The sequence below is a fragment of the Podarcis liolepis genome, assembly GCF_965112155.1.
Source record: "Podarcis liolepis genome assembly, chromosome: 2".
NCBI classification, from domain to species: domain Eukaryota; kingdom Metazoa; phylum Chordata; class Lepidosauria; order Squamata; family Lacertidae; genus Podarcis; species Podarcis liolepis.
Window position 1 is genome coordinate 60,327,193 of NC_139555.1, and position 13,423 is coordinate 60,340,615.

General features: G+C 42.4%; 1 protein-coding gene across 10 annotated transcripts in view; it reads right to left on the bottom strand.

The window, feature by feature from the left end:
- The window catches only part of KLHL3 (kelch like family member 3), a 98,358-nt gene that overhangs the window by 20,214 nt on the left and 64,721 nt on the right, over window positions 1-13,423 (bottom strand). For 9 of the 10 annotated variants that reach the window (XM_083488108.1, XM_083488106.1, XM_083488109.1 and 6 more), the window contains 3 exons: window positions 9,605-9,711; window positions 5,394-5,515; window positions 362-524 (listed from right to left, as the gene is read on the bottom strand). In XM_083488108.1, coding sequence (XP_083344234.1) covers window positions 362-524; window positions 5,394-5,515; window positions 9,605-9,711 — 392 coding nt within the window. Of the gene's footprint in view, window positions 1-361; window positions 525-5,393; window positions 5,516-5,958; window positions 5,994-9,604; window positions 9,712-13,423 lie in introns of all 10 variants that reach the window. The other variant, XM_083488107.1, reaches the window with a different exon arrangement.

Genomic DNA, 13,423 nt, shown 5'->3' on the forward strand with positions numbered 1-13,423 from the left:
TTTGAAAATCAGTAACATTTCCAAATAATAGAGGGTAGACGACACATAACATTGCTGGTGCAGTCCTCCTGCATCCATCATGGATGCTACCAAAGGCAGTATAAAGTCCAGGATGAACAGGTACATCAAACTATGGCTTTAGTAACATAGAAAATGTCGTTGCATCTCAGTACAAACTGGAACCAGCAGCTGATTTTGAAAATGACAAAATTTCTAAGTATTTCTACCCTTTTATGTAGATTCAATCATCTGCTTCTCTGCCTCCTCCCTCATTCTTTGCTTATGAGGAAGCAAGCAGGAAATTGTCCTCCAGGCATCAATATTTCAAAACAAGAGACAATTTGGAGGCGTGTTTGATCACCTGCATAGGCGTTGGCCTGTTGCAACAGTTCAGTGCAAGTATGCACATCTGCAAAGGCGCGAATACCAAGGCAATTCGTGGGATGGAGCTGAGATTGAAGAAAGTCACAACAGTTTTGTCGAACATCCATTAGCTGTAATAGGCTGGCTGCTGGTAACAAAACCTGAAAGGCAGAGGAAAAAATGGCAGAGAATGAGAACTATACTTCGCCTTCTTGGATACATATTCTGTTGCAACTTGCTACAGCACAGTTGAGGAAGAGACAACGAAGCCATTTCAGAGTCAGAGGACAGACTACACATGACCAAAAAGAGAGATCTCATGCAGGCCGTCATCCTTTTTGATATCTCCCTTTCCCTTCAAAGAGGATGAAGATGTGGGACAGAATTAATAGTTCTGATATGTACGTCATAGCAAATCCACCTAAAATTACAGGATTTCTCATAAAGATTAGTATATGGAGTAGGTGGTGTTCTTAAAAAAGAAGCTAGAATACACTGTGCTATTTTTACTTCTGCATTTTTGAAATTATCTCCCACTGAATAAATCATTGCTCATTACCTCATTCTTCACAGCATTTTGATTTTACCACTATGTTCAGGCCACATCCCCCATTTGTTGTTTTTATACCACACTGTAAGTGTGCACGGCTTCCTTATGGTGTAGAAAGGGCTTCATGTTATTGCCCTGCATGTTTTACAAGCCATGCTCTCCCCCAGAACATACATTACAAAGCTGATACAGCCTTTACCCTCAGGAGAAATTATATACAGTCATTGTAATGAGCAATAATTTAACATATACAGTAGTTGCAGCCCTCTTGCTAATCATGAATACAAAGAATGTGGTCCTCAAGGTCAAAGAAGCCAGTCACCAATAGAAACTTTACATCTCCACAAAAAAACACACTTCTTTATGAATGGCACTGGTACATCAGCACCTGCTGTCCAACTTCACTGTGAATCATTTTCCATTACAGGCAGCAAACTGTTAGTATATCCAAAGGGCTCATACTGCTGAAAGAATCATATCTGTATGTGACATTCTGGTGATGTCAATGATATCTACAGTACTGAATGAAGGCAGATTGAGAAGATGGCCTGGGGCACTTACATTTGTTTATCTGCCAGGAAGACTCCTCACCAGCTTTAGCAATGAAAAAGCCATTTTTTAAAAGGCAAGGGCCTTTAAAAAGCTAAACAGTATTAATGTCACTCTTTCCCTCACTGCTAAATATGCATTTACTCTGTTGGAATCAAGAAAACTCATAAGCAGGTCTCCAAGGAATGATCTAGAAAAGCATGACAAATATCGTTAAAGACTTACCTTGCCATTACACTGTTTTGGCAAGAAGAAAACTGTGTTCATCCACTGCCTCAACTCACTTCATCCCAAAAGAACAGTAGTAAAACTGCAACGTGCCCTGGGGTGCATTCACTGTACTATTCCAGCAAGAAAAATCCAACCCAGCTGGATCACACAGGAATATTACAAATCAGTAACTTTTTCAGAGAATGCTAACCCCCAACAGGCAACAATAAAACACAGAAATTAATTAAGCTATGGGCTCTGGCTCCCAAACACTTTTGATTCCTAGCACAGATTAACTTAAATTAGCAAAAGGAAACTAATAACAACTGTTTCTTTTTTCCAGCAATTTCCTAGAACTGCTTCGGTGTATTGGAATTCCACTAATATGATACAAGTTTCAGTGTAGTTTTTGAACAACAGTTCCAAGTAAAGGGCAAATTCACATCTATGCTAATTATCTGTGAACCACATAGCCCCGTTTCTTGCTACAAAGATGACCTAGATTGCCTACCAGGGCAGTAGTTCAGGCTCACACTTACCCTCCTTTTCTTGTGCATTCCAATTCCCTTCCTCACTTCCCAGTTTGTGAGAACTATGTCTCAAACAAGGTCTTTCCTGATCCACAGCACTGGACCCTGTGATTACTGAACACTTGTTTTTATCTGTTTTTATCATGCTGTGTTATTGTTTTTATATTGCAGGCCACTTTGAGACCTTTAAACACTAAGCGGTCTGCATTGCAGGGGGTTGGAACAGTTAGAATTGTATAGCCGGAAGCGACCCTATGATTTAAAGGTCTTTCAAACAAGCATATAACAACTATAATGTTCCATGGCATACAAATCAGATAAACTATGGTTAACTACAAACCACAGTTTGCATCCAAACAAGAACTGGAAACCACAGATCAGACTGGGATTCTGGTTTGTATTAAAACTATGGCATACTACGATAACCATAGGTAAAGGTAAAGGTACCCCTACCCGTACGGGCCAGTCTTGACAGACTCTAGGGTTGTGCGCTCATCTCACTCTAGAGGCCGGGAGCCAGTGCTGTCCGCAGACACTTCCGGGTCCCGTGGCCAGCGTGACGAAGCCGCTCTGGCGAGCCAGAGCAGCACACGGAAACACCGTTTACCTTCCTGCTAGTAAGTGGTCCCCATTTATCTACTTGCACCCGGGGGTGCTTTCAAACTGCTATGTTGGCAGGCGCTGGGACCGAGCAACGGGAGCGCACCCCGCTGTGGGGATTCGAACCGCCGACCATACGATCGGCAAGTCCTAGCCACTGAGGTTTTACCCACAGCGCCACCCGCGTCCCTCACGATGAAGAGTTTGGATTTGATATCCCGCCTTTCACTCCCCTTCAGGAGTCTCAAAGCGGCTAACATTCTCCTTTCCCTTCCTCCCCCACAACAAACACTCTGTGAGGTGAGTGGGGCTGAGAGACTTCACAGAAGTGTGACTGGCCCAAGGTCACCCAGCAGCTGCAAGTGGAGGAGCGGCGACGCGAACCCGGTTTCCCAGATTACGTGACTACCGCTCTTAACCACTACACCACACTGGCTCACACTGGCAAACCATAGTTTGCCTTATATTCTGATGAAATGGCAAACTAGGTACTGAGAACCAAACAAAGAGAAGGAATGTGCGAGCGCACAAGGAATGGTGCCAACATCCTTGGTTGTGATGTCTGAACAAGACCATCGCCCCTCAGCTTTGCCATTCCTCCCCCCCACCCCACCCCATATAAGAACAATAATAATTAACTTTTAAAATTCCACAGATTGCTTATATACTGAATGTGAAATTCTTCAAACATTCTAAATTGTTACATAAATGACTGGAGCCAAATGACTGCTGCTCTACAGCACTTGATACAATTATTCAGCCGTGACAGAAATTAAACTGGGTTGGGAATACTTGTATTAAATAGCAGAGCAGGGACCGCCTGGGACAAAGTGGCACTGGCCTGCAATGTTTCCACTAAAAATACGCAAAGACAGGCAGCAGCATTATCCAATGGTGCAAATATCTAAGCGCATTACTTGTGAATCCACATGATCTTTCAGCAGCAGGCCTGTCCGTTAAAACAGAGTTCAGGACCTTCAACAATTATATCAGTAAAGCATTCAGCCATATCACTTTTCAAGGGCCAAATCCAAATTATCAAAACACAGAAGACTGGCACTGATTTAAGTTAAAGTGCTTTGACCCAGGGTGCTTAACTTGTACCTAAGTGATTGTCATGATCTACATTATCTTCTTATAACCCACCAAGGAACATGAGAAACTGCCTCACCCCAAGTCAGACCATGCCTCACCCCAAGTCAGACCAACTGCCACATCCCAAGTCAGACCAGGTCCATGTAGCTCAGTAATGTCTACACTGACCAGCAGTGGATGGATCTCCAAGGTTTCACACAGGGGTCTCTCCCAGCTCTCCCTGAGATGTCATGGATTACATCTGGAATCTTCTGCATGCAAAGCACATGCTCTCTTACTAAGCTTTGGTTGATATGTTCCAAAAACTCAAAGGGCTCTGAGGGTTAAGTGAAGATAGGTCAGCCAACATGGTGCTTCCCAGATGCTTCAGACTACAACTCCTACCACCCCGACTAATGGCTAAGCTGGCTGCTGGGAATTGTGGACCACAGCATCTGTAAGGCACCAAGTTGGCTACCCCAATGTAAAATCTTCTGATAAAGGTACCCCTGACCATTAGGTCCAGTTGCGGATGACTCTGGGGTTGTGGCGCTCATCTCGCTCTATAGGCTGAAGGAGCCTGCATTTGTCTGTAGACAGCTTCCGGGTCATGTGGCCAGCATGACTAAGCTGCTTCTGGCGAACCAGAGCAGCACACGGAAACGCCATTTACCTTCCCATCAGAGCGGTACCTATTTATCTACTTGCACTTGACGTGCTTTCGAACTGCTAGGTGGGCAGGAGCTGGGACCGAACAACAGGAGCTCACCCTGTCGCAGGGATTCGAACTGCCAACCTTCCGATCGGCAAGCCCTAGGCTCAGTGGTTTAGACCACAGTGCCACCCACATCCCAAACCATGAATATAAGCTCTTAAATTCTCTCTCACTCTACAATTGCAGTAGTGTAACGTTACTGATTCCTGATTTTACATCAATGCTGTACAAAATCTTTTAAATGCACAATATTTTTGCCCCTAGAATACTAAATCTAAGCAGAGACAGCTAGAGAATGGAGAAAAAAATATTACCAGTGTAATCACAGTATTTCCCACATATTATAGACTTACTCCTAAATGTGTGTAGAAAGCTACCTTAAACATCAAATTTGCCATTCAGTTACAATGTGACTACCCAGAAGATGCCCTCTTTAGGGAAGACGTGTAGAACATGTTTTAATTTTATAAAGAAACATTGCAGAATTCTATTGCTGAACATAATGGTTGTAATGATGGTGATATGACCTGATTTCCAGGCACATCCTGAAAGATCTCTAACTTCAATTCCTAGGTAATCTTTTATTATGGGAGTCATTTTAATCTCACCTTTAAAAATGAAAAATTATGAAGGCAACTTGCATAAGTAAAACACTAAAGCAAGTTCATCATAAAAACTATGTACAAGAAAAGGCAGAAAATCACTCATGGTAAGCCTTGGAAAATAATTTTTTAAAATTCAATTTATCGATCTCCCCAGGAAGGGAGCCACCACTAAAAAGGCACCTTTAAGCTCTCCTTACCTGAACATTTTCTTCTGTGACCTCTATCTCAGCGGTGTAGATGTAATCAATCAGCTTACTTAAGGTTAGTCCATCAACATCTTTGATCTCGATCTTCTTTGCTTTGCTTTCAGTCATATCTCCTGAAATTCAATTTTAAAAATAATTCCCCCCAAAAAATGTGGTTTGTGTTTCAATTTCCCCCACCCCCTTAGGTTCAACTGAGCACGTGAAGAAATTTCTACCTATCCGTCTTAACAAAAACAAAAATTTTAGCACATTCTAAACAGTGATCCCATTTCTAGATGTCTAAGAAATACTACCAAGTTTATGATTCCCACTTTCAAAATTACTTTTAAAAATTTGTTTGGCAAGTTAAGGCATCTCTGCTGCACAGCTTTGAGAACAGATAGCTACAGTTCATATAACTGAAAAGCCAATATTCTTTTCTTTTTTTAACAATATGTTTTAAAGCAGCTGGCCCTGTTTGATACTCTTCCATGAAGAAAGACAGAAATATTCTTTGTTCCCTTTTCTACATTCTTAAAAGGAACAGAAGCCAACAGGCTACTATCGTTATACTCACTCAATAGGATTGCTCTTCCTTTGAAGAAAACCTGTCTACAAAAGAAAGGAATTGGTAACTTGCATGTATCTTAAGATTCCATGCATTTATTTTGAAGTAGTACGTTCCACTGGAAAGTACGTCCATGTCTATATTCCGTGACATAGCCTTCAAAAGGGAGGTCTGTATAAGGGACAGGCCAGAATATCTCGTGTCCACTGCAAGTTGTACCAAATGTATGTACTTTTGAATGGCTTTTCTCTTATGTGTGTGAAAGCATAGAAGTTATTATGATGGAAGTTGCAAATTCAATTAATAGCTTTCTATTACAAGTTCTACTAGCATGATATTGTCAAGCTTCACAGTTCTACTCCTGTCTTAACCAAGTGGTAAGGATTCCCTACATTTGCTGACATGGTCAGGTGGTCACCTGCACTAGTGATCCAGGGCAATTGACATCTGAGGAGGGAAGGTACTCCTCCAACCTGCAGTGTTCTATGGCTGGAGTCATCTTCTGAGGTAGTGATGGGGAACCTGTGGCCCTCCAGATGTTGTTGCACTACAATTTCCATCACTCACCACTGGCCATGCTGGCTGGGTATGATGGGAGTTGAAGTCCAACAAGCTCTGGAGGTCCAAAGGTTTGCCATGTCTGTTTTAAGAAATACCATCCCCTGCTTTTTCATGTTGCAAAATACCAAGTGTTATTTATTTTTTTGAAAGATTGAAGTACCCGTATCTCTCGTGGAGGAGGCACACATAGAAAGACCTCACATGATTATCACAGGGTCTGGATTGATTTATGAGGGGTTTGGCGGTCCTTGAAGTATTGCGGTCCTGAGCCATTTGAGGCTTTATAGGTCAAAACTATCACTTTGAATTGGGCCCAGAAACTAATTGGCAGCCAGTGTAGTCCAGCCAGGATCGGTGTAATATGCAAGCCAACTCAATTTATACAGTGTGATTGCTTAGTTGTGAAATATATACAGTCCTAGATGTAGGTAGCTGTTTGGGGCTTTAACAGAGGAGCTGCAATTGGTCCACTTACTAAGAGGAAAAATTTGCAATCTCTTATCATTTGCACAAGCTGCCACCCCATCCATGGAGGGAGCAGCTTGAGGGTGGGCGTTTGAGCTCATACTGCATTTATTTTTGCTGGCTCTTCTTTATAAGTGCTATAGAAAGAGAGAGCGCTGATGTCAGGCAAGGCTCTGTTGAGCTATTTGTGTATTTGATGTATTTGTACAATAGCTGAATACCTCTAACTTTAGATCAGTTGTGCTTGAAAGCTTGAGACTAGGTTTTATTGTTGTATAATTTCCCCTCTTTTCTGTCATTTTATGCAGCTGAAGGTCAGAGGTCAGCAACTAAATGCAGCACTGAACTGGCCTGTGGGCCAAACACTGAACTGAGGGGGTCACAGTTTTCCTCGATCTCATTCACTGGTGGAAGAAGTATGGTAATTGGAAAGGAACTGTTAGGGTGGCAGGCGCTGCCCTGTGGAACTGCCTACCAGTAGAGGTTCAGCAGGAACTATTCCTCCTTGCCTTTGGATGTCTTTCGTTTAGACAGGCCTCCTCAACATGAATTTCTTTTATTTTAACCAATTAGAATTTATTTATGTCTTTTCATTGATATTTCTGTTGATTTTGTTTTTATATGCAGTATTCCCCTTTGCTATTTTTGTTATGGAAGTACAGATTATGACTTCATAAATAAATGAACCCATAATAAAGCTGTCTCATACATGGTCTGAAAATTTGCCCATCTGGCCCACTGCAGTCTTCTCTGACTAGCAGTGGCTCTTCAGGGTCTCAGGCAAGAAGGAAGGCCTTTTCCTTCACTTAATTTAACTAGAGATCCCAGGGATGGAACCTTCTGGCTACAAAGTACATGCATTACTAGAATCTTTCCTCTTTTCCTGCCATCTTAGGCCAAGAAGGACTGTGAAGAGGCTGCTGTTACAAGTTCATACTGGCATCCGTAGTGAGTATTAAAAGGGAGAAGGGATGAAATAGGAGCAATCACATGTGTCACTGCTTGGCAACCACATAAGCATCTTTTAACTTAGTTTATTGTTAATCAAGAAGCAGAAAGGGATAATGGCATGGTAGCATGGCAACCACATGACTTTCACCTCCCCTGTCCTGCTGTTTTGAATTAAGATTAGTGCAGAAGTGGTTGCCACTGGTGCACCTTAATTTAAAGTGACCCAGTGATGATTAGGATTAGGTCCCAACCTCTTCCATCTTCACTCTGGGGTCAGAAGGCATCCTTAAAGAGCCAGATCCACCAACTGCTCACTAATTTAGGTCCTTACCTACATTTCACCTTTGCAGGAGTCAACCTGAACAAGTAGTATCAGCACAGCTATTAAAATGCACTTTAAACTAGCATCTTGCTACTTCTAAGGGCCAATTCTCACAAGACAAGCGTCTTACATGGAAGTGTTCTGATTTTTTTAAAACGCAAAACCCTACATGGACCCCACATGTTGGATGTCACATGAGATGAGTACACAGATGTCTGTCTATTTTGCCACTCGCCACTTAAACAAGGAGGAAAGTAACTACGGTTTGCAACTGCAATAGTTATTGCAAAAGCAGAAAATCCACACCTTACCTCAAAAGCAAGCTATCAGATGTAAAATATATTAATGATGCTATATACTTCCACAATTAAATTAATTACCAAACCATTTTCTGTAAAACAGTCATTCAAAAATCTGTGTTATTCCCAATGCAGTGTCTTTTGTTCTCTTGTAGCAAAATTCATAAGGACTAGTTCACATGTTAAAGCTGCTACATACAGAGGGTGAGACAAAGCAAAGAAAGAGAGGCAAAGTAAATGTGGTGGTGGTGTTTTTGCAGGAATCAGAGACAGCACACAGGCTGAATCCCCACAAAATATCCCTCAAATCTCAGCCTCAGGCTCACCTACAAACCTGAGCCCAGGCCCATGGTAGCCTTAACCTGAAAATGGTCTCCATTATGGAGCTTACTCCGATCTTTGACATGCCTCACCAGTACAATCAAGTCTGGGATGAATGCTCCTAATGCTGGATACATTACAGTGGTGCCTCGCAAGACTAAATTAATCCGTTCCGCGAGTCTCTTCGTCTAGCGGTTTTTTCGTCTTGCGAAGCAACCCTATTAGCGGCTTAGCGGATTAGCGCTATTAGCGGTTTAGTGGCTATTAAAGGCTTAGCAGCTTAGCGGCTAAAAGGCTATTAGCGGCTTAGCGGCTTAGAAAAAGGGGGGAGGGAAAGGGGGGGAAATCGCAAGACTCGCAAGACTTTTTCGTTTTGCGAAGCAAGCCCATAGGGAAATTCGTCTTGCGAAGCGCATTGAAAAACGGAAAACCCTTTTGTCTAGCGGGTTTTTCGTCTTGCGAGGCATTCGTCTTGCGGGGCACCACTGTATCTGGAAAGGCACACAAATGGCTGTTTACATAGTAAATTATAAACCTCATGTTTACTTCCCCCCGCCCCCATACAGAACACCTTTAAAAACAGTCACAGGCCTATAATCAAACCCTAATGGATACCAAATAGAACTAATCTGCATCTTAGAATCTGTACCCCACACTAGCACCCAACACATAAGCTTGACTCCAAATATATTTTAATCAGCAAATAACAGTTATTTGCTCAAAGGCCCAAAGATACCTGTAAACATTGCACAGAAATACGGACTGCAGGCTGCCAGGACAATACGATGGGCTTCGATCTCAACATCTTCAGCAACAATCACCACATCACAGAGAAGCCGCTTGCTGTGAAGACACCAAAAAATCATGGTTTCAGAACGCACTTCCAAACTGCACTTTCTATATGCAGACTTGAAATGGTCTAGTTTCCTTAATTGACTCTTCTGCTATACAGCACTATTAAGGGGGATGAGGAGGTGCTTGCTGTAGCCTCTATAGGCAGCCCTCTGGAATATTCAGTTCATTTTTAATTAACAAACATGACAATTTAGCTAGATTTCAACGTTATAGCCTCACAAATCTTATTTCAATATGTGGGTGAATTCAAGATCCAAGTGTTCAAACATACAAAGAACTGTTAAAAAAAACCCTCATCCATTTTGATGAATACTGAGCTGAATATATTTATATCTACAGCTTATGCAAAAGGTTTTTTTCCTCTGTAATTATGTGTAGGTGTCTTAAGACCAGTAATCCATTATTGGATGTCAAGTAATTTTTAAATAAATGGGAATAGCATGAAGAAACATCTTTGGAGGGGCTTTGTCTTTTATTCAAAGCAGTTGGTAACACAGCAGTAGCCTCATCAGTCTTGCATTGAGTCTCCTCCCTCTTCAAGCCCTTCCCAAAAAAATACCCCCAAAGAGAACATACACTTACCTCAGACCTCCTGCATTGTCCTCAAAACAGAGGCCAGACCACACACGAATGGTAGAGAACCAGTGCCCCCCCACCAGATGATTCCCAACACTGCCATGCCTGCTACCATAGATAGGCCTGCTAGGAGGAAGAGACCATTTGTGATGGCTGCCAAGAAGCAGATGTTGGCAACTTATTTCCCTCCCAGCCTTTCTAGTTTGTACATGTTCCCTGTACAAGGGGTTTGCAAAGGGACTTAGTGGGCAGCAGCAGCAAAGGCCACTGTAGCTCAAATTGTGCATTATCTGCTTGGGGAGGCCACACACAAAAAGGACTTGCCACTGGGATATCCCAGGTGGAGAGGCAGCAGATACAGAGAATGTATAGTAAGAGCAGGCAACACAATAGAAAGGGGTAAGGAAACTCTCCTCCCTCCCATGCCCCATACACCCCCCACTGATCCCCTAAAATAGCATCCTAACCACATAGCGCACACTAACCTTCAGCCACTAGGGTTCTTGCAGCACACAAGTCTAGCACAGTACACAACAGCTAGGGAAAGGAGGGGACTCCACAGGTTAATCTAAGAAGGAGGCCTCTTGCTGGCTTTCCGCTACCAAGGTCACCATGTCTGGACAAGGGCCACCTGTTCTCAGTCCATCCTCTGTGACAGTGAAGGCTCAAAGCACAGCTGCTATCACTGACACTAGCCAGTCCAGGAACTCCAAGCTAAATGGGAAGGTGGAAGCACCTGTTATTGACATAATACCTACCCACTATATACTTTACAGTGTGGGGAGTAGAGGAATGCAAGGAACTCTGCCTGAAATCTTATAAACTAAGGGACCCGATGCATTTGTGGCCGCTTGACCTCCTACAGGAATGGCCACTGGCTGACCCAGCAGAGATACGTATAGAGTAAAGTGCAGCTCCCCCCCCCCCTCCGCTCGCCTGTCCCCAGTCATCATTAAGTTCTCACTGGTCCAGACTTGCCATGCGCGTAATATTGCCATGGAAATCAGCCTTTGCTAAAAACAACAGATTTAAGGCATTCAAGCAAATGCCACAATTTAGTTCTACTACAGCTCAGCAGCAGCAGGGAGCCAAAAGCATAAATCGGTAATAAGCACACAAGGAAAGAGACAACAGAGGCTTAAGGGCAGCTGTAGTCTTACATGTTCAAAAGGGCATCATGCACAAGAGAAGCCATTAGTTTCCGCAAAGAGCAGCACTGCCATACGCTCCCCCATTATCCCCCACTGCACTCAAGTTGCAAAAGGAATAAGCTAATATTATATCACTCCAAGTACATATTCCACATAACTTAGGCAGCCAAGTACTCAGGCACATAAGCAACTTTACTCCAGTCCCCTCCTGTTCTGTGACAGCAGACTAGAAGTAGAAGCTATCAGCCCCAAGATAACGGGGGGGGGGGGGTGTACGACTCTTCACATAATGCTGATGCCCCTTTTGACATTACAGACATGATGCGGGGAGCTGCTGTTCCATGTGTTCATCTGATAGCATTGCCATTACGCTTAAAAGCATACCACCATTTGGATCATTATCAAGGAATTTTTGCCCAGCAATTTGGTGGCAAGCCTTTATGCATTATAGCATCTGCAGCAATTCCGCAACCACCTCTGAAGAGTGCTATAGTCCTGCCATGGTCAGAGTGTATTGCAATTCAAGAAAAGTCGTACCACTGAAGTCAAACGGAATCCGTTCTGGAAGTCCATTCAACTTCCAAAATGTCCAGAAACCAAGGCGCAGTTTCCAATTGGCTGCAGAAAGGCAGCCAAAATGGCTGCCTTGAATTTATGTTTCCTAGGGGATCTGCATATAGTATATACCATATCATAGGCAATACAATACGATTTTGCTGCACATGTTGATATGCACAAATCTGTTATGAGCCAATCAAAGTCAAGCACTTTTATGTATGAGAAACTAAATCTCATCGGATAGCAAGGAATAAATATCTGACCCACAAATAACTCTTTAATCTATCCTGGGCACAACAGAGACATTTTGGATTTATTTACTGCATCTCTAAAGAATGTATGGCAGGCAGATATGTAATCAGATTAAGCTCAAGAAAAGATGACAAACTCAGACACACAGACCCCTATCTTAATTACATACATGGTTATTGTTTACCCTAGAGCCAATTTTTATAGACAAATGCGGGGCCAATGATGGACTGAACAAGGAATTGTGGTATTTAAAGCAAAATAGACTTAACAGTAGAATAACATAGGAACCTAAACAGGCTCTTTTAGCCAACATGAAATTTCTAACTGGTGTGCAAAAGGATTGGTAGTCAAACAGAAATCAATTTGCCCTAACCATTTTTCTCTGCAATTAGGCGTAGGTGTCATAATACGTGTAACACTAGATTATCACTTTTTAAATAACTTTGATCTTCTGGAAATCTTGATTATGTGGTGATTTGCACCAAATGAAAAAGCACACCGAGCATTCTTTTTATTTAAAGAGAGATTCTTTTACTGTGGGAACATTTGAAAAAGTTTAAGTGGGTTTATTAAAAAAAAATTGTTTTTAGCAAAGCAGCCACAAGCATGTTTGTGTAAAGGGAAGCAGCAGCAAAGGCCTCCAAACATATAATACTATGCTTGCTTCTTTCTACTGAATAACCTGTCAGCTATTTTGATTTGTACTGAAAGTACAGTGGTGCCTCGCAAGACGAAATTAATTCGTTCCGCGAGTTTTGTTGTTTTGCGATTTTTTTCGTCTTGCGAAGCACGGTGTCGGGAAAGTTTTGGAAAAGCTTCAAAAATCACCAAAGTCTTTAAAAACCTCAAAAAAGGCTACCACACTGCGTTCTATGAGTTGCTCCTCGAAGTCAAGTCGCAACTGTATTAACGGTGTTAAGAAAAAGGAAACAAACTTGCAAGACGTTTCCGTCTTGCGAAGCAAGCCCATAGGGAAAATCGTCTTGCGAAGCAGCTCAAAAAACAAAACCCCCTTTCATCTAGCGAGTTTTTTTGTCTTGCGAGGCATTCGTCTTGCGAGGTACCACTGTAGAATAATTCCAAGCCATTTCAAATATCATAATATGCTTGATATCCTCCTGTGGCTGACTTCAATATCACAACACTCACACCAGTAACGTCAC